We start from the raw sequence: 23332 nt of genomic DNA, 5'->3' as shown, positions 1-23332 counted from the left end.
CATGCCAGCCTCCCGGTGGGAAGGAAATGGCTACTTGCTCAATACAGAGAGCTGAAACTGGAGAACTGAGAAGAGACTGCACTAGTTATTCTGTAGGTTAACTGTTTCTGAGAGCAGTGTCGATTCTCTAAGATCCATATGGAGTCTGCACCTGAGCTTCCGTCTCTAGGGCTGAGCATCTTGCTTTGAGGAACTTTGAGGGAGCATGATCCAAATTGAAGCTCCTCCATCCTCTGTGTATGTCCTTCGCTGTTGTGACTGACAGTACATTCAGGGCACAAGTGTAGCCCCAGAAAGCTCTATTGTTCAACAGAATTTTTCATGTATGTGTGTATATACCTTAAAAGCAGGATCTGTGCTGCCCACACCACCGTGGCTACTAGGGGGAATGGACTGGGAAGGGGAGTTGAAATCTTTCCTAATTTGAGTAATGAAATGTCCTCCCTGTGTATGAGGTTCCACTAGGTTCCCTCTATTGTACCAGCCCAGCCATTTGCCTAACTGCAATAGTGACCACAAAACTTGCGTGATCCAGGCCTCATTCTGTACATTCAGTTCCGTACCCAAGAGGGGAAAGTTGGCCTTCTGTCAGCTGGATCCTCCAGCAAGAATGCCCCTTGCAGAAATTGAATAACCCAATGTACTGAATTTTGGGGAAGAACTGTTAGCATCATACTTGTTCTGTATCATGGAGGTGGATCAGGAAAGGTCCAAAGACAAGTTAAAAATGATGAGCTCTTTTCATTGAAAGAAGAATTCCTCTTTGATCATCTGGATTTCAAGAGATGTCTATGCAGCTAAGAAGAGCTGGACACTGTTCTCTTGCACTGTGGCCAAGTGGCACATTATGTGCATCAACTGTGTAGTGCTTGATCTTGAGTTTTCCCTTGGAGTACTTGTGGTGCCCAGTGGCCCTAAGACGTAACTTCATACTATGAAAAGACCACTCTGGGCTGCAGCACAGCCCTTGCAATTTCAGACATGCTATGCTGAGAAAAGGCTCACACCTAAAATGATGTTAAGTGTATGGGTTGTATGCCAAGGATGCAGCATGGAAGGCCTGTGGGTATGTTTGATTGCTACAAAGCTTTCAGGACTAATGCTGAAGAACTATAATATGGAGGCAGCTAAATCTTATGCAGATTTTTTTTTTCTTTATGCTTCCTGTTGAGTGGCCTCTGGCACATTTTAGCTCTTCAACCATACCTGATGATGGTTTTGGAGAGTATTGACTAGCATAATGCAGAGCTCTTGTCATTGTGTGCCCACTGTTAAGCAGTGTGGAGGAGGCAAGCGCTTGCAGGAGCAGCATGGATATAGAGGGAAGGGCGCATTGGAAACCCTCACATCACCCCAGGCCGCAGAGTTCTTTCGAGCAGTTCTCAGCCCCAGTGGGATTTCAGTCCAGTGCTGTACTCTTGTGAGCCTCCCCTTTGAAATAATAGCTGTCTCTTAATTTTTTTCATCTTTCTGTGAAGCTGTTTCTCTTAGTTGATGTTTTCTCCATTAAGAAGGAGGGAAAATTCAAGCCTTTATCTTGTTAAAGACTATTTTTCAGACCCCTGAATGTGCATATTGGTTATATTTGTATTCTCTTCCAAATAAACTTACTAAGATAACATTTAAAATCCATTTTAAAATGCATTTATAGATACTTTTTCTATTCAGTCTGATTGGTTAGTTTTTTAGCCTGCATCACCTTCATTTCCATGTAATGTTAATACTGTAATCGGAACATCGTGCTGTGGAGAAGATAACCACAGAGCTTAAGCGTAATGTAGAGATACCAGAGCTAATTTTAAACACTATTTTAGGCACTATTTTACTTTGGAACTCAGGTTAGCATATATGGATGTCAAAGTAGCTGTGACAGCAGCGTCATTGGTTTTCATGTGTGTTCCTGTAAAGGAAAGCTAGTTCAGTATCTCTATTGCATAGCAATCTGCAGCACAGAGATAACCAAGTCTCGTAAGTCAACGCACGTGCTATTTAAAAACTACACTTTTTGTTGTTTTTTTGGAGATTGTATCAGCTATCATAAAGCCTATTCCTCCTGTAAGATTATGACGTCTGACAGCACTTGATATAAACTTAATTCTTTGTGTCTCTGTATGTGCCTTTCCATTACTCTCCCTTGGAATCAATATCCAGCTCACAGGTTTTGGGGAGGAGGTTCTTTCCAGTATTCCAAAACTTGTTAAATATCAGCATCAGTGGCTCTTTGGTACAAGTTGTTGTCATACTTCAGTGAAGTATTTTAAACATAGTTACTGTTTAACATACTTCCTATTATGACCAGTGGGGAAGGGATCATGAGTCTTTTCTTAAGGTATAAATACATTATCTATCTCTTTTCCAAATATGGAACAAATGTTTATTGAGCACTTCTGTCTTTCTGCATCACTGACAATTTCACCAGCTCTGTTTAGGTAACTGACCTAAACTGTTGCTAGGATTTAAAATGTTCTTCCTAATCTTTAAAAAATCCTTTTTATTGTCTTTAATTCTGTTGACCGTAGACTTGACTGACCTCCTGTATTTCAAAACTGTTACGTCATGTTATAGTTTTCATTCCTGATAAGAGCCTTAAGAGCCTCATTTAGTCTTCAGCATTTTCTACCTTAAGGGTGGCTTTCCAGTTAACTTACAATGAGGAGAATTCCTGTTGCCCATGTTTCAGCAAAATGTGCACGCTTTGTGTGGGGCTTTTTTTTTTTTTTTTTTTTTTTTTTTTTTTTTTTTTTAAATATGCCAGTTCCAAAAATAAGCTACTTTGATGCCATACTGAAAGGAAAGGAGGAAAAAAAAAACAATTTGAGAATAATTTCCTGCTGTAAGTAAGCATTAGCAAATAAGGACCTTTTCCTAAGCACTGTTTAAAATAGGGTCTTTTAAAGTTACTATCCCTTGACAGACAGCCTTTTTGGGGTGCATATAGTTGTTGAGAAAAGCACCTTGGCTTTTACAAAAATCTTTAAAATTTTTAGATACAAACAGAGAAGTGTTAAGAACATAGTAGGAGGAATTTACTTAGTTTGTTAATGTTTTAGCATATGCTTTTAACCCTTTTATTTACTAGCAGTTGTCTGCTTGGTTTAAGGGCAGAATGATAACAGCTTATTTTGCTGTAGTTTTTATTTTTTTAATCCTCATATTCCAGGTGTTGCTAATACCTTTTTTGTTGCGTTGAACTAGTATTAATTTAATGAAAATGTTTCAAACTTTGCTAGTATTTTCCCCATTATGGAGTTGTTACTTGCTCACAATTTATTGTTTGTGATATTTTTGTAGGTAAAATGCAGCTATTCAGGAAGATCCCAAAGGATACTATGGCACTACTGAAGACAGTGACAGAACCATCTCTTTGTCAAGATTTCAAAGCTATCTTGGACTAACTGATTAAGGTTTATGTTGTAATCTTTCCAGGTTTAAAAACAAATGCTACGTATTTAAATGACTGTTCTCTGTAGTTTATTTTGATAGGATGGGCTTAAAGCAACTTTATTCAGAAATTTCCCAGATTTGTTTCTCAGATATCGCACAAGTGATTAAGAACAGTAGATGTTTTTGGTTAATATCATCTTGTCTGTGTTTTTCTGCAATTTCACTGCCTGTTTGTTTGAAGTAATTGACTTTGTTTCTTTCAGCAGTTCCCATATTCTTGATGTCTTCATTAAATTATGTCCTGTGTAACCAGATCAGCTTTCATGTTTCAGTGTATTGTTTCTGCAAAACTGTTCTCTGCTGCTCTGCATTGCATGCCACTTTATAATAAATTGTCTGGATAATTGCAATAATGCATGCTTGACTCAATACCTTTATTTTATAATAATCATCAACATCTCTTCCAGCTGAGCTCTGTCCTCACAGACACTTACCTGCACAGGGCAAATGCATTTCATGGCTCTACCTAACAAGATGTTCAGGTTAGAGATTATATGCCTTGGAGAACACAACAAATATACATCAAAATTGCAACATGAAATCTGGGTATGTTTAAAGTATGTTTAACATATTCTGAGCACTTGCTGATGTTCTTAATAAAAAGTGATACACAGAATGATGGTGCTCCATTTATACCTACAAAACCAAGAGGAATCAGAGTCCTTCATTAGATAGGATGCTGAGTAGATCACTCTTCTTTTGGCATTTGCTGTTCTTTATTTAGGCTTATCTTTGGCCTCATAATGTTACTGAAGTGCTGTCTTAACCCTGGTATTGGCATTGATGTACAGGGCTGAATTTTATCCTATGACTGCTCTGATAAGCCTTCCCATATGTTCTTTTTTCCCCTCCTCCCGACTTGCATGTTGAATTTGCATGGTTCTAATGTAAAACAACTTAATTATGAATTTTGTGTCTCTGTTAGAAGCTAGCAGCTGCTGGGAGGTTTTCTCAAAGCAGATGGAAGACACCTTACTGGCATGAAACACAACATAGGCAGCATTACCCAGCAGATTTTTTTGAAGAGTGACAGAACACCACCACCCAGGCAATTGCCCTGGATAACTGGGATCAGTCATACAGCTCTTAGAAGACAATTTGCAGTATTGTAGTCTGTACGTTAACATCATAGCTCAGTTTAAATTGTCAAATGCATACTGAGTTGTTCATACAGTTTTCCTTGCTGTATAGTGACTCTGTAAAAATGAATTTTAAAAAATGTAAAAAGAATAGCCGTAGAACTGTCACCCCTACAAAAGTAGAGAGCACATGAAAAACAGTCCAATTATACCCCAGCCAGCAGCTCAAACATCTGGCAACCCCCCCCCCCCCCGAATATTTTGCAGTGATACTGGTTTGAGAAAACACTGTAACGGACAGTAGGGCATGAGAGGGGCCTGGGGGGAGAGGAAGGATTCAGGCTTAGTTTACTGGATCATCTTGTGGCAGGAAAAGACAGCCAGGTGTTCCAACAAGGCCTTTGAGCATCTGGAAAACTTGTTACACTTCTGAGGGAGCTGTTCCTACCTCTGGCTGTTCGTTCTTTCCTCGAGCTTCCTTCAGCCGTTCATTCCTTCCAGCCTGCTTCTCTTCCCCTCTCCTGCTGTACTGCATAAGACTTTATGTAGACACAGGTAAAAATTTTGACTGCCACTTACAGTACAGGCCTTGTGCATGTTGTAGGTCATGTTAAAGGTGGTTGTGTTGGTGGGCAGCAGTAAGGAGGGATGAATGTTTATTTTCTTGTGGTCGCTGGATAAGCCTTCTGAAAAGGAGGAGGCTGAGGAGACTAACACTTTCCTGAGAGCAAACAAGCTTGCCAGTTCCGAAGAACCATCTGGAATAGAGGCTGAGCAGCCTGTAAGATACCTCACAAGCCCATAGGCATGTGGAAAGAGTAGAGAGTCTGTCCGCAGTGAAGAGCACTCTCAAGGCAAGCTTCCAGGATATTCAGGACACTCTCTTGATTATCTGGAGTGGAAAACTGGAGCAAGGACTGTGCTGAATTTGTCACTGTTTCGGAAGCCATTGCAAGTAGCTGGACTTGAGAGAATTAGAAGAAAATCTCTGCACTCATCCAGGAACATGTTATGGATAATTTATCTGTAAGCCTTTCAGTTTGATGCAAGTTCAGACTTTCCTGTGTCTGTGCCAAGACGTATCTTGTTCTGTTTAACGTGTTTTAATAAAACATTAGTGTTAGAGACTGGAAGTTTTTAACGTCTTTTAGCATGCTCCCTACTAGAAAAGGGTGGAGCTGTTTCTACCTGAAGGTAAAACAAGGTCCCATTTCCAGCACTTCTCCTTCATCCTGCTTCCACTTACCTATATAGTTTGCAAATCATTTTCTAAATGAAACTAGCACTTTCCTTGACAGCTTTGAAACTGGCATGGTACATAGTTATAGTACACCACTGCTCTTGTGTTCTCGTTGCCTACCTCTAATAAAGAGTCCTGTTCTAGGCAGCGATGTATCTCATCGATAGCTGATGATTTAAATAATCAGTGTTCTGAATTTTGTGTGTGGAAGGGAATCCCCTTTAAAGTAGTAGTGTGCTGAAACACAAGTTTAGGATAGAACTGGTGCTGCAAACTTGGGGTTGTCTGATCAACCATTTCCTCCTAATTTTCAAAATATTTAAATATTTGCATGCCCTGTGAGATGATGTTGAAGTGATTATGTTGTTAGAGGCAAGGAGTGACTACCGGTAGTTTTGGAGTTGAACTCTGAGGTCAGTGGGCACCTTCACACTTCTTACAGCTATTGCCTCCACTGTGTCCTGGTCTACTTTCTCTATTCCTCTGTAAAATTGCAGCAAGTAGTCTTAGGGCATCTTCTACTTAAGGAAGAATCAGTGGGTCTAATTCATGTAGCATTCAGGGCTTTCCTCCTCTTCACTGCAGCTCCAATTGGTAAGTATGTTCTTGATGGTCTACCAGTTTCCTCTTCAGTTCCTCCTCTTGCTTGGCAGATTCTGCTTCTCTGTTAGCACCTTCCTGACTGACAACACTTGCAAACACAGAAATCTTGTTACTGAGAAGCTTTAATGCAAAACTTCAGCTCTGTATCCTTTTTCTTTCTCCTTCCATTTTTCTAGGCTTTAATGTTGGAGATTTTCCTGTTTTCACAATGTTTACTTTTTCTCCCTAATATTTCATCCTGTTCAACTAACATTGGACTCATCTGTCTTTCTAGATACTGCATGTAGATTATTATTGCATTAAGGAATGTAGGGAATGTAAATTTGGATGGTGGGTAGGATAAGCCCTTTTTTACTTTGTACTACAATGGTAGTGGTATATATATATGTATCTCTATACTAGTGGTATAGACTATAAATGCTGTGTCTCAGTTGTAGGTGCAATTTTGTAAAAATGCATTAAGTGTAACCCTTGCAATTGTCTGAGCACATCTTTTTGCCTTTTTTCCCCACAACTACTTGCTAACGCATCAGTTTTAAATAACAACTGGTGTTTCTGAAGGCAACAACTGCAGGAGGTAAACAAGTCCAAATACATGTCTGAAGTCAAGAGATGACTTTCAGTTTAAAATATCTTCCATTTAAGAAGGCAAGTGAAAATAACACCAAAACTGGTATGCGTTTAGCAACTGGAAAAGTTGGAAACTTTTAAGAGAAGCTGATAGTCTCTACAGGCAACTAATGTATAATCTTTCTTGTTGGTATAGCTCAGGACAGTTAGAAAAAAATGCTGTGACCATATGTGTAAGGAATAGAATAAAACACAGCAATAGCAAAGATGTAATGCTCTAAAATGAATAGTATATACTGTAAGGAAGGTAGAAATAATAATTGCTATTTCTGGAGAAAGCTGTTCTTAAATAACAATGCATCATGGTAGTAAAATATTTTCTAGTGCACTGTAACAAGGTGGTATGTTAAACAGCAACTGCTGACATGAAACACTTAGCTGGATTCAATAACTTGAATCTGGAAATAGTAAAAGAATTTGCTGAGGAGCATCTGAACCTTTACTAGGGGTTTTCAGTAATCATTGGGAAGCTGGGAAAGTTGCAAAAGTCTTGGAGGTGTGAAGATTGCCTCAATATTTAAGAAGAGGTAAGTAGAGAGATTGATCAGAGCTAAGCCACTCAGTGTAACTGTGCTGTTTAACCTGTGTTTTGGATCAGCCTGCCATAGGCTTTATTTGGGCCACTTTGGGGGGGGAAAGTGATAGGGCTGATTTTTTTTTTATTATTTTTTTTTAATTTTTTTTGAATCTCTTTGCAGGGCAGGAAGGGAGAAATTTGGCACTAGTCCCTCTAGAGGAAATCATAGCATCCACATGCTTCCAACAAGCCCAACCTTCTCCTCTGCTTCCTTTTGGAAGAGGATTATGGACACTGAATCTCAATTTGAGGTACGTCAAATTCTGCCACGTAGGGAACTACATATGTTCCAGAAAGCATATGCTCTTCTCTCAGTAGCTTTTCTATGTTTTTGTGGTTTGGATAATTTGGATGCTTCCTTATTTAGAGGGTTGTTGCAGTGCTCTTTCTGAGGCTTTTTCCTTTTATCTGTATCTTGGGGCTATGAATTCTGCTTGAGGCTGAACTTCATAATGTCTATACGTATCCCTTATAGATTTACCCCCAAGAATTGACTGTGTGCTTACAGCCTGGAGAATTCTAACACCATGGCAAAGAAAACAGTTTGGAAAAAGATTCGTCTGTCAGAACTATATGAGTTCATGGTAGAGTATTAGGGCAAAGATCATCTGATGTGATCTGCAGATGTAAGACTGGCAGATGTAAGACTGGGAGGATAGTGAGCAGAAATACTGCTTAAAATATAAGACTGTGACAGATTCAGATTTATGCTTGTAGGCACACACTCAAGTAGCAAAGTCTGTTCTGCTGTTCAAGAGAGAAACACCTGTAAGATGCTGTGCTTCATATAAATAGGAAGTAAAGTTTTTGTAGCCTTAATTTTACTGAAATAAGGCTACAGTTCTGGGACAGGAATTTTAGTGGAGGTCACATCAGAAGTGCACTGAGAACAGGGAAGCAATGTTCCTGGAAGAGTTACTTACCACATTTTCTGCATGCCTACTTTGGCTAAACAATAATTTTACCTACTGCATTTCCCTACTGTCTGTTGTAGTTAGTGAAGCTGAAAATGTCTTCCTCCCTCTGACTCCATCCCAGACTGAACTGTGTCTAGTGATCCACGAATTCTCCCGTCTGGTGAATGGAAAGGAGCAGCTCAAAAGTCAAGAAGTTCAAAATTTCCAGTGCCTGTGACTGTTATGACAGTGACTCAAGATAGATTTATGGACTCTGAAAGTCTTGTATATGCAGTTTAATTTCTTTCTCAACAAGCCTATATTAGTTTGGTATGTTTTTCTTTAGAGAGAGATCTCTAACCAAATATTTAAACCTGCTACGTACACTTTGTACATATGACTTTAGTGGACATCTGTCTGTGTTCATAGAGACAAATATATAGTGGGTCTCTATATATCTCTGCAGTTTAAGTTGATTTAAAATTCTTATTTTTGTAGTTATAACTATATATGAATATATGCTCAAAATTGCAATTGTATTGATTCTGTTGTAATTACTTAGTCTTTGTGGAAGCCTTTTTAACTCATCACTGCCACCTTTCAGATTTAATTTACAACAGGTAGTTGTCCACCGTGTGCCTAATTTTCCCATTTGTTACTTGCTTATGCTCCTCAGCTCGCTTGCAGGAATTAACCCTACTAAAACAATCAGCAGGTTTCAGAAGTATTTTAAAAATAGGTCCTCTTGCATTTATGCTTGTATTTTAGTATTATAACAAGAGCTAGGACTTCAGCAGCCAAAGGCAGTAAAACTGTTGTTGATGCAACCAGGAAAAAGAATAATAGAGCAATCTAATTTCTCTTATTAGACTGGACAACACAGTTCAGGGGGCAGGAAAGAGTCAATGCCATGCATACAAAGGTTGTCTGTTCTTTTCTACTGTTTTATTAGAGCAAGTCATTATTTCCTGTTTCTGCACACCTTTCTCACTAAAGAGAGGCTGTGCTTACGGTAGCACTTTGTTCTTTTAGCAGTAACTGAAATGAGTGAGTGGGCTGAAGCAGTTGTCATCAATCTCCTGGCATGTTCAGTGAAAGTTGGTGTGGTTAAGTGAAGGTGTTTTGATTTAAAATGTTGTCTTTCCCAGAGGGTCTGCCTCCACTCACAGTGGTTTAATATTATGTCAGAGAAAAAGCTGTCTCACAAGCCTTCGGTTCCCCACATGGCCTTCTCTATTAGGCTCTGCAGTTTGCCATTGTCTCCCCTCACCAATAATATGAGCAGTCAACACCCATGCCAGCAAACACTGGTGAAGAGTATTTGCAAAAGCTCTCCTTCACTGTTGTTTTCATTTCAGAAATGGCCCTGTCCCCCGTCTTACATCCTCCTGTTCTGTTTGTCTGTGTCATGCCCCCACATGGCCCTCTAACTTGGATCCTCCATTGGTGTAACCCCTCAGGCTGTGGCAAAGGCGGTAGAGCTAAGCCTGTTTCCACAGTACTTGAGGATCAGTAATGAGTTGCTGCTTTTTGTGGAGAGAAGCAGCAGAGCAGATAGCGAGAGGACCTCTTTACGGAACAGGTCCCTGCCATGGGCTGTAGTGAAGAGCAGCTCCCCACAGCTGATGGGACTTTCAGAAAGATGAGAGCAGAGCGCTAGCACTGCAATATCTGACAGACCAGGATAATTAGCAACACACATCAGACTTTCAGATGCAGAGGCTGTGTTTGAAGCTCTGGGGCAGTAGCTTGTACCAACTGCGCAGGATCATCATACCACATCTGGAAACTACTCCTCCAGGTGAAGAGGCATTAAAGAACATTAGACTGGGGCTGTCTAGAGTTAATCGCTTAGCACTTGCTTAGCTTTAGTAGCTAAATTTGCTGAAGTCTTAGGCCACACTCAGATATTATGAACTTTCACCTAGTTCAGTAAAAGAGGGCCCAGAGCCAGTGCAAGCCGGAAAGGTAAGGAAAGAAACAGCCAGCCTAAAGACAACGAAGGGACTTGGCGAAGAACAGGAAGACCCCAGACCTAAGTATTATGATTGGTCCGAACCATCTAATGAGGGGTGGGGAACTTAGATTGTAAAGGTATATATAATTGCCTGGGGTTTTCTTTGTTCGGGGTCCCTCCTTAGAGGCACCCAGCTTAAGCTGTATCTTTATTACGCATAATAAACCTTTTTAGTTTGGAAAAATATTCAAATGTTTAATTAGGAAAATAAGTTCATGATACTCCTCATCTGAGATTGTGCTTCGGGAAACCTAGGGTCAAAGATCTTTTTCTAACAGAGGATGGCTGTCACCACCCCAGTTCCTATCAATTAGTGGCTAGCCATTTGGGGATGCCTCCTGAACAAAGTGGCAGGGGAAGTCTTCAGTGCCATCATCAACAGCTTTTGCAGTGTACATCTGCAGAACATCAGAGAGTTTTCTTGAACTTTTGTAACATCCTAACCTGTGAGGTCACAGGACATTGATTCCTGCAGTTTTTTCCACCACAATAAATTCTGCTAAGGTGAAAATGAAGTAGCTGATCTCTAATTTCACTACATGTGGTTCTGTAATCATGACTGAATGCTATGTTCTAAAATCTGTAACAGCTTGTGGATGGGTTGTCTGTGCTAAGATAATATATTTTTGCAAATCTGATTATTCAGGTTTACTTAATGTACATTCTTTTAATTGCTAATGCTTTATTTTGCTCTTTGCAGTATGTGAGAATATAGAACAATCATAAAATAACTACTGTTTAACTGCATAAAGTGATAGATAGAGTATAGTAAACAAGAGGAGTCCTTACTCTTCAAGAGCTTCCATTCTAAATATCTGAGGTGGTCACTGAATGAAACTGTGGATGTTTGTGTTTTAATCTTTAGTTGATGATCCTTAGGAACAAATTTTTTATTTAGAACAGAAGTGAAGGGAAAGAGAGGGCACTAGTAAGTATTCCAGTATTAAAGTGTGGCTAGAGAGATAAAAATTTGGTAATGTGTGAAAAGGGTTAAAGAAACAGGGCTGATACTTAATATGTAAGATTCAGTACAGGTTGTAGGAGGGACAAGATTAATTCAACTGTTAACTCAGCTGTGTGAAATCAGTTGAAAATGAAGAAAGGAAACAAAGCAGTGCTCTGTATAGAGTACTGGTGACTAAATCTAAGCATAGGAACTGCATAAACCATGTTAGCTAGGTGATACCATACTACAGCTAATCATGTCTAACATAAAGACTGTCTTATTTTAACTTACAGGTAGATATAACATGTATTTATATTTTTGGATGAGAAAAGTTGCTGTTAGCCCTGTGACATGAGAACACTTCTGATGACACAGATCTTGGGTCCTTGCTTCCAAGCATTCGCTTGATCAGATGAAAGAGTGCTACCAGAGGTACAAATATACAAGGGAGGACAGCTAACAGCATACAGATGGCCAGTACCCAAGGTGGATAGACTTTCTCTTCTTTCATAGGGAAATCTTCCTATAGAGATAAAAACCAAGTAAAAAAAATACTTGAGACGAACTTACTTTTTTTGCTACAATTTTCATGTGCGTTTTCTTATGTTGCTGTATTAAAGATAACAGAAGTTTTATTCTTGCTGCATGATAGCATTGAGTGTCAGTGTCCTCTGGATAGCCTTGTCATGAGTCTAAATGTGGCTGTAAATGTTTTACAGTCTCAAAGAATTACACTTGGAAGTGTGAGATATTCCTAGGGACATTGGGACTGTGCAGTTATCAAACTTTCACCCTTCCCTGGTTAAACTGATTGTTTTTGTAAGTACTCAAAGCTTACCTGGTTTCAGCAATTAGGAAGCATGCTCTTTGCCAAGTAAGGAAAGATCTACATGCGTGATTTCAAGGAAATGTTGATAATACCAGAAACTTCAGTTTCTGCAAGTCTATGGCTATGAGTTTTTGGGGGGGGATGACAGATAGATACATAATGGCATTCAGGGCATAAACTGCTACTGTAATTTGTTGGGAGCAGAGTTTTCTCCTGAAGTACTAGTCCACGCATGTATTTGTACTGTGAAGGTTCACCCTCTTCTTTGAGGATGACCCCCAGAAGGTTAGTTTTTGCCCTTGTGCAGTCTATCACCAGAATCAATCTTCATACGCATATACAGGATGTATTTTAACTGTCTTGAGAGGGACCCAAGAAACTGCCACTGACATGAATCAGTACAATCCAGTTCAAATGTTTTCAGCTTTAACATGTCTTCACCACTGAATTAGCCAACACTCTTTTAGGACTGCTGCCCCTCCTGCTGTCTGCCTGTCAAAGTCATGAGTTCATGCATTTATCCAGGTTGCAGTGATATTGATAGTTTTCACTGAGAAACGTCTTCATCCCCAGCATTTGTTGTGCAGCGTTAAAGCTGCACCCGTACATTTGTGCTGCCCCTGAACTCTATGCAAGTGTGTTGTCACTGTGAGACATTTCACTTTAACAGTTCTCTGCATTACACACCATTTTAGTTTGTAAGAAAAGCTGAGTGTGGTATATATATGAAATTTGTCAAGAAGAGGCCCTATTAACAGGAAAGCCATTTTAGCATTTGAAATCCAGTGACCTCTGTGCATGTTGGAACTTCCTCATCCTAAGCGTTTCATCACTTCAGGGTGCATTATGTAGCTAAGCAGTAGATAGCAATAATCTTAAAGGATGTGGTAGTAGAGAAAAATATATAACTCTGGCTTTTACTATACAAGTTGAAAATATTAGGGAACATACGTATTTAGGATTCCAGGCTGCATAGCTTGGCGGCTTCTGTATCTGAATTGCTACAAAGGCCACAAAGACGATTAGCAGGAGCAGAGGGCTAATAAACCTCCATGTGATCTGCCAATAGAGATTTGGTTGTCGTCCAGTCATCCATTTCACATCTTTACTGAACCTTTTAAGAGGAGGCAAGTTTATGATGATGTCAGATCTAAGTGGTAACAATTTCACTTTTCTGATATTTTTAATAAGTTAAACATGATACAGTTCTTTAAATCTTTTCTATTCCATTCCCTTCTTTAATGACTTACCTTAGACTTAATTAAATAATAACATCAATAAAGTAGGACTAAGAGACTAAATCCTTACCAGTGATGAATATAGCTGTCTGGTTTTATCACCTGAGTACCTGGTTTGAGGTTTCTAAGCACAAGTAAGTGAACAAAATAGTTTAGCAGTTCTATGAAACAATTCAAACATTTAAAATCCATGAAATTGCCAAGGGGGCAAACATAGTTTATTAGGAAGAAGTCTAAATTAACTAGCACCAAATGAAAGCAAATCAGTTCAGGTTCTGCAACCTGAGCCAGCTTCCTCTGCAGTCGGTGGCAATTATTTGGAATTTGACATGATCTTTTATTTCTACCTCTTGCAGTTTTGCATATATGAATATACAGTAAATATATCATTCTAGATTTGGTAGTTTGTTACAATATGCATGTATCTTTCAAGTTGGAAAGAGTTTTGTAATCTGGAATAGGAATTACGATTTTTCTGTGTTCAAATGTCAGATTTGTCTTTAATTCTATTAATTTAACTGGAAATATTAGAAATTCTCTTGTGAACTAGGAAAAAGTGATTTGACTATGCTTATATTCCACAGTAGTCAAGAGGAAAAATAGATAGTTATACTAGCACAACAAAGAAAATACAGGTACTGTGGAATCCAGAGTGTGCTGTGGCATGTGAAGTCAGACTTTATTGCTACTCCTGCATCACGTAAGATTGAGCATGGCTGTATGTGCAGCAAGAGAGATGTGTGAAATCATTTATGATGATTTAGCCTGGGAGTTATCACCATCTGAAATGTTCCAAGGATTTTAACAGTATGTTATCTGGAGGATAGTGCAGGAACTTTGACTGTAATTGAGGAATTTTATGTTTGCTTGTTTTTGCTTGTTTGTTTTTTAGTTTATTATTCTTAAAATCACAGCCTCTACTAAGACTTAAGTTGGAGAGATCCTGAAACACCTCAATATGCAACAGCACTGAGCAAACTTAGGTTTGTTCTCTACAGTATACAAACTGATCTGCAAAACATCAGGACCGCCAAGATCCTAGTGCCAGAGTTAAGAGTTGGAAAGGTAAAGGTAAAGTCTCAATATGTTACTGAGAAAATTATGGAGGAAAAAAGATTTGTATTTACTGATAAGTGGGTGAACAACTGGCCTGGAAGAATCCTGAGTAGAGGAGAGAGGTTTAATCTAAATCAAAATGAGATAAGGTGTCTGGAATTTACAACTGAAAAGGATGTAGGAAAGCTTTTAAACTAAAGAGTGAATCAAATTAGTCTCTGTGCCTGAGGCAATTTTCAGCATGCAGCTTGAGTATTTTAATGTTATGGTGAAGCCACTCCATGTTGCTTGCTTTGAAGTTTGAAGGGAAACAAATAATGGTAAACAAAAAAAATACAAGAACATACCACACAAAAGGGCAGTAACAGGAGGATGTTTGAAAGACTGTAACTCCTCTTGGACAGGAAACTACAACGGCTGTTGGGCTTTTGCCATTGGACTTTTGCTTTAAAGTTAGGCTCCCCTTCTGTAAGTGCTAAGCAGAAAGTATCCTTCCTGTCTTACAAATATCAGAGACTTGAAACAGAGAATGGTACCCACATTCACAGAACCGGTAAGTGCTGCAGAAATAAGTTAATGTTATATATCTGTATTTAACATGCATGGGTTGAGAGAAAAAGATATTTACCTCTTCTGAGGAAAAAGCAATCTGTTTCCAACTTACCTCTTAATGTTATAGACATACGCAATCCCAGTCACTTCAAAGAAAGCAAGGACTAGCAGAGGCAAGGAGCCTGCATAGCTGTCAAAAATGTCAATCCAGTAACTCCCGGAACCCAGCGTAAAACAGAGAGCAATAAGGAAGGAAATTAGGCATATTATACCTGAAGAAAAAAAGATATCTTCATTACTAAAGTATCAAACTGAACTTGGTAAGAATATTTTTGTTCTAAATTATTTTTGCTCTTGTTCCAACGATTTTTATTCTGTCTCTGCATATATGGAGCTACAACAAGCTATGTTTCTTTGGGGAGCTAATATCACTTCCCAAACACAGTTCTGCCCTGCGTATTAGCCAAGAGACATCATTTGTTTTAAGAGGCATGCACTTGTGTGACTCAAAGCTTCCTTCATACTTAACAGTTCCAGCAAATAGTTTGAATAGTGCTGTCCTGCCATAGGCTAAACTTTTTTTTGGTCTGTTGCCCATTGACCATGTGGCAAACCTCAAGTGCTCTGATTTCCGCTGAGTCCCTGACCCTAAGTGTAGACAGCCAGGACCAGAGAAGTGCAAGGGGTGTCTGGATTTCTACTCCCCATTTCCTCAAATGGCCCAGAGCTAAGAATGTGAACCCCGTTGTGTCCCTACGTGTAATTGTATGGTTTATTTCACTGTGCTTCCATAGGATCAGTTCTGCCTTAGCCAAGATAGGAGTCTAGAGTAATTCAGATGAAGAGTGCAAAGGAGGGAAAGTATTGCTCAATTCACACATAGGCTGCAAATCCAGTTTGTATGTTCTTGTGCTGCGTTAGCAAGAACTTTCGACTCTGAAAGTCGAAAAGTTGAAAAACAGTTTTGGTTCAGTGCTGCATAAACTGACTCTAGACATGTTTGCATTTTGCTAATAAGCCCTTTGGATCTAGAAATACTGGGGAATTTGGTGCAGAGCCCTTGGTTTGCCCCCGCAGAAAACCAGCTCAGAAAGTTTAGAGCTGAGCTCAAGTCATGTCACACCATGAGCTAACTAGGTCAAGCCAGCCAGATGTCATAGCAATACAGGTCCTCTGCCTAGGAACATGAAAGCCATTTTCAAGTATTGACTAAAGATGTGTTTGACACAAAGGTGTTGTCCCATTTGTGTTCAAAATTCATGCCTTTTTTTTTTTTTTTTTTTTTTTTTTTTGGTACGGAACTCCCTGTGTCTTAGAGATGCATTTAAATGATTCTCCAGTTCTGTACTACTTCAGTGTAGGGTTTTTTTTGTGAGTGAAAATGCACCAGTTGTTAGCCTAAGTTCCAATACTTGTTTTTGAAAAAGCTCGTATTCTATCAAAGATTAATTTCAGAATAGCATGCTTATATAAATATATATATTGTAAATATATTAGTTTCTGTGTAAAAAGTTGCAGAATGAAAAGAACATAATTTTGATGAGACAGGAAGACTGCAAAAGAGGCGCGACAGCAATATACCCCATAATTATTTAAAAGGAGATGTTGCAGAAGTGTTAATCCATTGCTTCAAACTGCCAAAAATTTTTCTAGATGAATTTCGCAGTAGGATTTCTTCTGTTCTTCTCTTCTATATCCAATTGCTAACATAAGCTTTTACATTCAAACAAAGAAAGCCAAAGTGAACATGTTGTGCACCAAGTCTGGTTCCTGAGAAGCAGGCTGGATTCAGTAATTGTTTCTGGTTGAAAAGATTCTAGCTTCAATGCATGAACAGAGTAGCAAATAAACATTTCTCAGTTTCTACATGATAATTTTCTACCTATGTATGTTCCCAATAAATGTGAAGTAATCAGTAGGTGCATAATCCTGAATGAAATAGGAGTGAATGGCCTGTGTTACAATTATGACAATGTGGTGTATGGTAAGCTCACACCTGGATGGTTATGGTAGACCAGCTGAGGTAACTTGTTGCCTTAAAGTGATTTGTTTAGGTGCAAAAGACTTGAGTCCAAGACAAGGCTCTTTGTGATGTTTGCAACAGTTCAGAGTGATCTTCATGCCAGAACTAAAATTTACCAAGCTCTCCCAGACTGACACAGCTCCCGCAAGCTGAGAAAAATAATTGCAAGGACAATATAAAACTGTCATCTGGCAACTTTTGCTGTAACTCTGCTAACTTATCTGTATGTTTATCTTCTGCAAATACAATTCACTGCCCTTACTGATACTCTGAGATAGCTAACTTAATATTACAGATTCCTAATTCCTCTCTGATATTTATTAAGCAGTTATTAAGTTTGTGGATTTATACATAAGCCACCATCTTTGAAAAAAGGAAAGAAAATATCTTACCAGTTATAAGCTCTTTGGGTGTTGATTTAGATATAATTTGAAGCTCCAAAAGAGGAGTGAAGACTCCCTCGATATTTCCAAACATAGAAGAAAGGCCCAAACTGAACAACATTATAAAGAACAGGATGGCCCAGGCCTGCGAGCCTGGCATTAGAATAACTGCTTGAGTGAAAACAATGAAAGCCAAGCCAGTTCCTGATACACTCTGCAAAATTCACAGATTAAAAAGTCACGTTAGGATGACTTAAACAGTAGTTTTTCAGGCATATAGAATTATAGCACACTGCTTTTACGTTCCCATTCTCAACCTCAAGTCCAAAATTTTAGCTTACGTGGTTTTGTGAGAGATTCAGAGTTCAAGCTGGGTGCTGGTGCTGACTGCACCTTCCCCTGAAGCCAAATATGCTTGTCAGTCTGTGGGGCCATATGGAAGCCAACAGTTGGGGATATGGGTAGTGGGGGGGGTGTTTGTTGGGATGGAAATGGAGATCTCCATTTTAACTTTAATTGTTGTGTCAAAGATGAAGTCATAGGCCATAATTTTAGCTTGCACAGAAGGAGCTGGTCTAGAGTAGAGAAGCAGATTGGTGAATTGTTATTGAAATGGCAAGTGTCTGGCTAATGCCATCTCAAACATGTTTTAAAATATTTATAGGGTAATAGCTGTTGGAAAGAGGAAGATGTGAATAAGGGTATGATTGCCACCATAGCACCGTAGCAGTATTTTTCCTCTTCCCCCCAACTCTAGCCATATTCTTTTCTTGTTAGTTGGTAACAACTTGTAACATGGGAATGCAGCTAGATGAAAAGCAAGTGAGTGTTACAGGACTAGACAGGATCACTGGAGCAAGTGGAATGAGGTTAAAAGATGAAACAGAGAAAAAACATTTGTGTTGGTGATAGGGAGAATGTTTCCTGAAGGCTGAGGAGAAGGAAAGGGAGATATTTTTATATTTTGGGGGAAAAAGTGTGGTGAGATCCTGTGCAGAGAGGGAGAGAAATAAAAGGAAGAAGGCAGGAGAACATATGAAGATGGGGAAAGAAAGGCAGAAAAAAGACAGTGATAAGACACTTCCCTGGAGGTTGTGTGTGTTAGCAAAGGCAACCAATACACGTGCATTGTAATAGCTCTTTGATAACTTAACTGCCAAGTATGGATTTAGAAAATTCCTATTAAGCATCACTTTTCTATAATCTTTCAGCTGAATGTTTTTCCTGTTTTGCTTATTCCTCTAAACCAAAGTAGAACTGAATTCAATGTCCATGGCAGGCTCCAAGTAGGAGCAGCTTTGAAAACTAGTTTTATGATTTAAAATTTATAATTTGCATACTGAACCAGATAACTTTGAGTTCAAACTCTTTTACAGCAGTATTGATTCTTGAAATTTAGAAAAAATTGTTTTATTTTGTGGTTAGGTAGCATATATTCATTACAAGTACAGTAAAACTTGTATGAAAAAGGAAGATAACTGGTCCTTCTTCATTTTTTGTTTAAGGGTTGTTTTGTAGGAAGCAATTATGGTACCTGATCAAGAAATTCTTGAAGGTCACAGCTTTTCAGTTTGAGTCCAGCAATTTTTTCTGGATATGACGAATTCAAGAGCCTAATCCAGATTGTGTAGTTCTGTCGCATGATGCTTTGTTCCGGAAGATCAAATTTATTGATAATACTGATAATGTTCCTGCCAGAGAAGCCAATGTATCATTTGTTTAACTGTTTGCAGTCTATATAGCTGGAGATGCTATGCCATGTATTCAGATGTTAATAGACTGTTGTGTTTACTTTCTATGCTGTTATTTGCATTACCAAATATAATATTAAATGAGGATATAAAATAATCTAGGAGAAAGTATCCAGAGACTATTTAATATGTCTTCTTTTTCAGATACAAATGCTGATTACTTTATGCAGATACAATTACCAAAATATGGCCCTATTCTTCTTGTGTCCTCTATCCAGGCCGTTTCCACCATTTGTATTTAGTAAGAAATTTAGTGAATCCTATGGGATAGGAAAAGATTTTTGACTGCTTATTATGCTAGTCTGATTGAGACCTGATCCTTGATTTGTGTGTTATTGTATACACTAATTGTGATGGATTGTTATATAATTTGTTTTCGTTCTTACTAACGCTACTCCTGATCATTGTTGCCTTAGTACCGTATTTGATATTTTTATGTTAGACTTCCTCTCTATATAGATGCTTTTCCTTTGCAGTGAAAATAAATTCTCTAAATAACTGCTTTTCAAGTAACATATTATCTATCTAGGCATTGAAACCACAGTATAGCATTTGATAGGCAAGTGTCTCACCTGTCCAAGCAGTCCCAATAGCCAGTGGTTGCTTTAAACCCCAAAACAGAAAAGACTGGGATGGAAGCATAGAGGGATGTCATGCAGTTCACAATCGCTACCGTCACAGCATCCTTTTCACAGTCATTTCTACAAATAGAATGTAAACAAGCAAAGTGACTTTTTTTTTTAAAAAAAAGGCAGTATTTACTCACCCTTTAACATAGAAAGTAGTTTCCCTTTTGTTATTAGCATACAACACCAGCTGTTAGTCTACACTTGAACATACCTGCTGAAAATGAGAAGCAAATTTCATAATCTTGTAATTGGTAAAATAAAAGATCTTTAAAACGTATGTAACAGTCATTCTCTGCTGGTCGATGGAACGTATATGTTCTAATGGTATTAAGATTCTGATATAATCATTCTTTGTTCTTGTATTGGGGAAGTCCCTGGTTTTGGAAATGTGGGAATGAATTTGTCTTTGTGCAGAATTTCCCCTTGAACTTCAGACTGACCTGTTGCCTGAAATTTCTGCTGTCTTAGTGAAGAGGAATATTTAAGCAGTAATAGGAAGTTGATTGATGTATGATATACAAGTATGTGGCCAATACAATAATTATATCTGCAAGATAGTAGCACCATGCCAGTAAACGCCTAAAAATGTTAAGAGGAAAAAAAATGCCTTTCATATGGTCATGGTCATTAGGGCAGGGTGGGCTTTGTTTCTGAAGTCTCTGGAGTTCTTCATATGGGACATATATATAGCTACTGTATTCCATAGTTTGATTTAATATCGTACTATGGTGTGGTGCAGGTTAGTTGCAACAATTTTGCAAAAACTAAAATAAAACTGAAATGTTAGTTGCTTTCTGTAAGAGATTGTCTTAATTGCATTTCTGAAAAAACATTTTCTCTTTAAAAATTGACCCTTCTAGATTTTTTTTTCCTCTTAGCAAATCTATTTGGCCTTCAGAAAGACAGCAGCTCTTAAGATCCTTTAGAAATATTCCAAGGAAGAAGAGTTTTGAGAATTTTAGAAAATTACATAAAAAGCAGTAGGAATTTAACTGACTTGTAAAGGTTGTAGTTCTACTTACTTTGGTGGATTGTAGCTTGAGAAAGCAATAAGCCCTCCAAAAGCCAAAGAGAGAGAGAAGAAAATCTGGGTAGCTGCATCAAGCCATACACGGGGATTTTTCAAAATGTTCAGCTGAAATAATTGGAACAAATTAATATGTTAAATTTTACTTCAAATTCTTCCTCTCTCCTTGTTCTCATAGCTTATCTTCTATTTCACATGTGAAATTGTGAATTGAGTTTCCATTTAAATACTCTGAAAATGGAAATTATACAAAATATGAGTAAAGCATGTGTTTCTGAAGACAAAATTTTGTCTATTTAAATGTATGTAGCAATTCTAGAATCTGTTTAATTTTTAAATCCCTCACTAAAACAATTGCACATCTCTTCTGTCTGATAAAAATGTTTCTAAATGATAGGCAATAGGCACACAACAGGGACAGTACATTGCATTTTCCCTCAATTTATTTCTTTTCATTAGCATACCTACTGGGTAACTTGGAGTTGAAGAATATTGTCTTCCTAAAACTGTACAGACAAATACTTAACTAACACTGTATAACATACAGATATGTGTGACTATTACTGGCTGAAGTGCTTCAGCATGGCAAACAGACCCTGTTGGCAGTTTCTTTCAGAAGACCTTAACCAAACCCTCCAATGTCACAGTGCTCACTAGTAGGACCTCATGCAGGTGCAGAAGTAGATGGTTACTGCGGTATGGAAACCACCACATTTCTGTGTGCCCTTCACGGTTTGATTAAGTGCTGCCAAGTCAATTGTCAGTGATTATGCAATTGTTACAAATCTGGCTTTCTGATTAGGGACTTTTTCATGTAATTACTTTTCTTGAAAGCCAGTGGCCAACAGGTAATGCTGCAGATAAAGACAGAAGTTCATTAAGCTAATACTTTGGTTCTCCCAGATACAAGGAACAATGCAGATGGACCAAGTACCATTCAGGAGTTTTAAGTGTCCCTGTAAAAAAATTCAAAGTAATGTCAGGTGTAAAACTAAAGTGCAAAATACAGAAAAAAATTACAAATACCCTCCATGATATAGTATCTGGTGCCTCTGCTGTCTTTCTCTTTTTCTTGGCTACTCTCACTGCTCATTAAATAGCTACATGGGCTCAGGCATCAGTTGTCCATCCATGTTCCTGGAATTGTTCATTCCAAAGAACCCTCAAATATTTACAATCCCTGAAGCTCTTTTAGATGTAAACAAGGCTGGAGAAATAGGCACTTGTCTTTGCTTATGCTCCTGAGCTGATACAGATGTCTGTAGAAGCTGAGCCCTGTTCAGACTGTTGCTAATGGTTGAAGGGATCCCTTTTCTGCTGCCTCTGATTTTTCTGTTTTCCAAGAACCTTTCCCAAAGTCTCTGTTCCAGCTCCAGTGCTTGCTTCATCCTTATACAACTTCTGCTTTTCCTTCAAATGCCTGAGAATGTGAGATCAAAAACTTCTGTTTTCCTGTCAGCTTCACTTTCCATGTAGCCAAGGATTGGGAGAGGGTGAGTAAATCTTCAGAAATCTCTGTGCCTGAAAGTCAATGAAAAGAAATATTCATTATTCCATCTAGAACTTGAAGAGTGAAAGTGTATTAGATGGCAAAAAGCCTACTACATGTTTTTCATGAAAGTAAAACCACCAGCTGCCATATTTAATATTTGTACACATGAAGTTCTTATTTGTGAGATTTGCTAATCAGAACTAAAAGCACAAACTTGGAAAGGGAATGAACTCACACAATGGCCATTAAAAAATAAAATATTACAGAAAACTACAATTTCTGCTGCACTACAAAGTTGGAAAAAATCGCCTCCAATGAGTCAAGAAGACTGATAGAATGCTGAAACAGTAGGTGAGCTAATTCATATTTTACTTTGCTAAAGCATCACAAGCTTCCTGCAAAAGGACAGGAAAAGAAAAACAAAGCAGCAAATGCTATGAAATATGCAATAGGATTTTATCAGCTAATATGGTCCAGGATAGGCCAGGAAGAAATGACTAGATCTTTAAAGGAGAAAACAAACAAAAGCCCCACCACCACTTCAGGTCATCCCCTGTAGAGAAAGGTAACAAGAAAAACAGTGCTATTTGCTGATGGCACTGGTGGGAATGGTTCCTCATTAAACAAGCTAACAAAAAGGCAATACCGATACTAGAATTGTTGTGGGCAAGGGGAAGAAGAGAGAAAGGAAATACAGTAGTTCTGTTCTTATTGTCCTTTTGAAATCTTTGGAGTGTCCAAATCTTCCATAACAGTGAGTATGTTAGTGTAACAAAGAAATCTCTCTGTCTTTACATTATAACTTTGAATGCAATAACAACATCCATAGTAAATAGCACTTACCAGGGTCTTGCATCAGTTCTGCTATTTCCGTGTTTGTTGATAAGAACATAGGTTCATCACCAAAAATATCTTCAGAT

General features: G+C 38.4%; 2 protein-coding genes across 9 annotated transcripts in view; one reads left to right on the top strand and one right to left on the bottom strand.

Moving 5' to 3' along the window:
- Positions 1–23332, top strand: part of TERT (telomerase reverse transcriptase) — an 80758-nt gene that overhangs the window by 31888 nt on the left and 25538 nt on the right. For 3 of the 6 annotated variants that reach the window (XM_064506741.1, XM_064506739.1, XM_064506742.1), the window contains one exon: positions 3292–5648. In XM_064506741.1, the coding sequence (XP_064362811.1) occupies positions 3292–3395 (104 nt within the window). In that variant the 3' untranslated portion in view covers positions 3396–5648. Of the gene's footprint in view, positions 1–3291; positions 5649–7694; positions 7825–23332 lie in introns of those variants that run through there. The other 3 variants (XR_010387724.1, XR_010387723.1, XM_064506740.1) reach the window with 3 other exon arrangements.
- LOC112983040 (sodium-dependent neutral amino acid transporter B(0)AT3-like) overlaps positions 9160–23332 on the bottom strand; it is a 39046-nt gene continuing 24873 nt past the window's right edge. For 2 of the 3 annotated variants that reach the window (XM_026099882.2, XM_064506743.1), the window contains 7 exons: positions 20916–21028; positions 19837–19965; positions 19048–19204; positions 17523–17727; positions 15220–15379; positions 13213–13375; positions 9160–11955 (listed from right to left, as the gene is read on the bottom strand). In XM_026099882.2, the coding sequence (XP_025955667.1) occupies positions 11743–11955; positions 13213–13375; positions 15220–15379; positions 17523–17727; positions 19048–19204; positions 19837–19965; positions 20916–21028 (1140 nt within the window). In that variant the 3' untranslated portion in view covers positions 9160–11742. Of the gene's footprint in view, positions 11956–13212; positions 13376–14968; positions 15116–15219; positions 15380–17522; positions 17728–19047; positions 19205–19836; positions 19966–20915; positions 21029–23332 lie in introns of those variants that run through there. The other variant, XM_064506744.1, reaches the window with a different exon arrangement.

Source organism: Dromaius novaehollandiae, chromosome 2 (assembly GCF_036370855.1).
Source record: "Dromaius novaehollandiae isolate bDroNov1 chromosome 2, bDroNov1.hap1, whole genome shotgun sequence".
NCBI lineage: Eukaryota > Metazoa > Chordata > Aves > Casuariiformes > Dromaiidae > Dromaius > Dromaius novaehollandiae.
The sequence above is the reverse complement of the archived record's forward strand: the minus strand, read 5'-3'. Positions and strand labels throughout refer to the sequence as shown.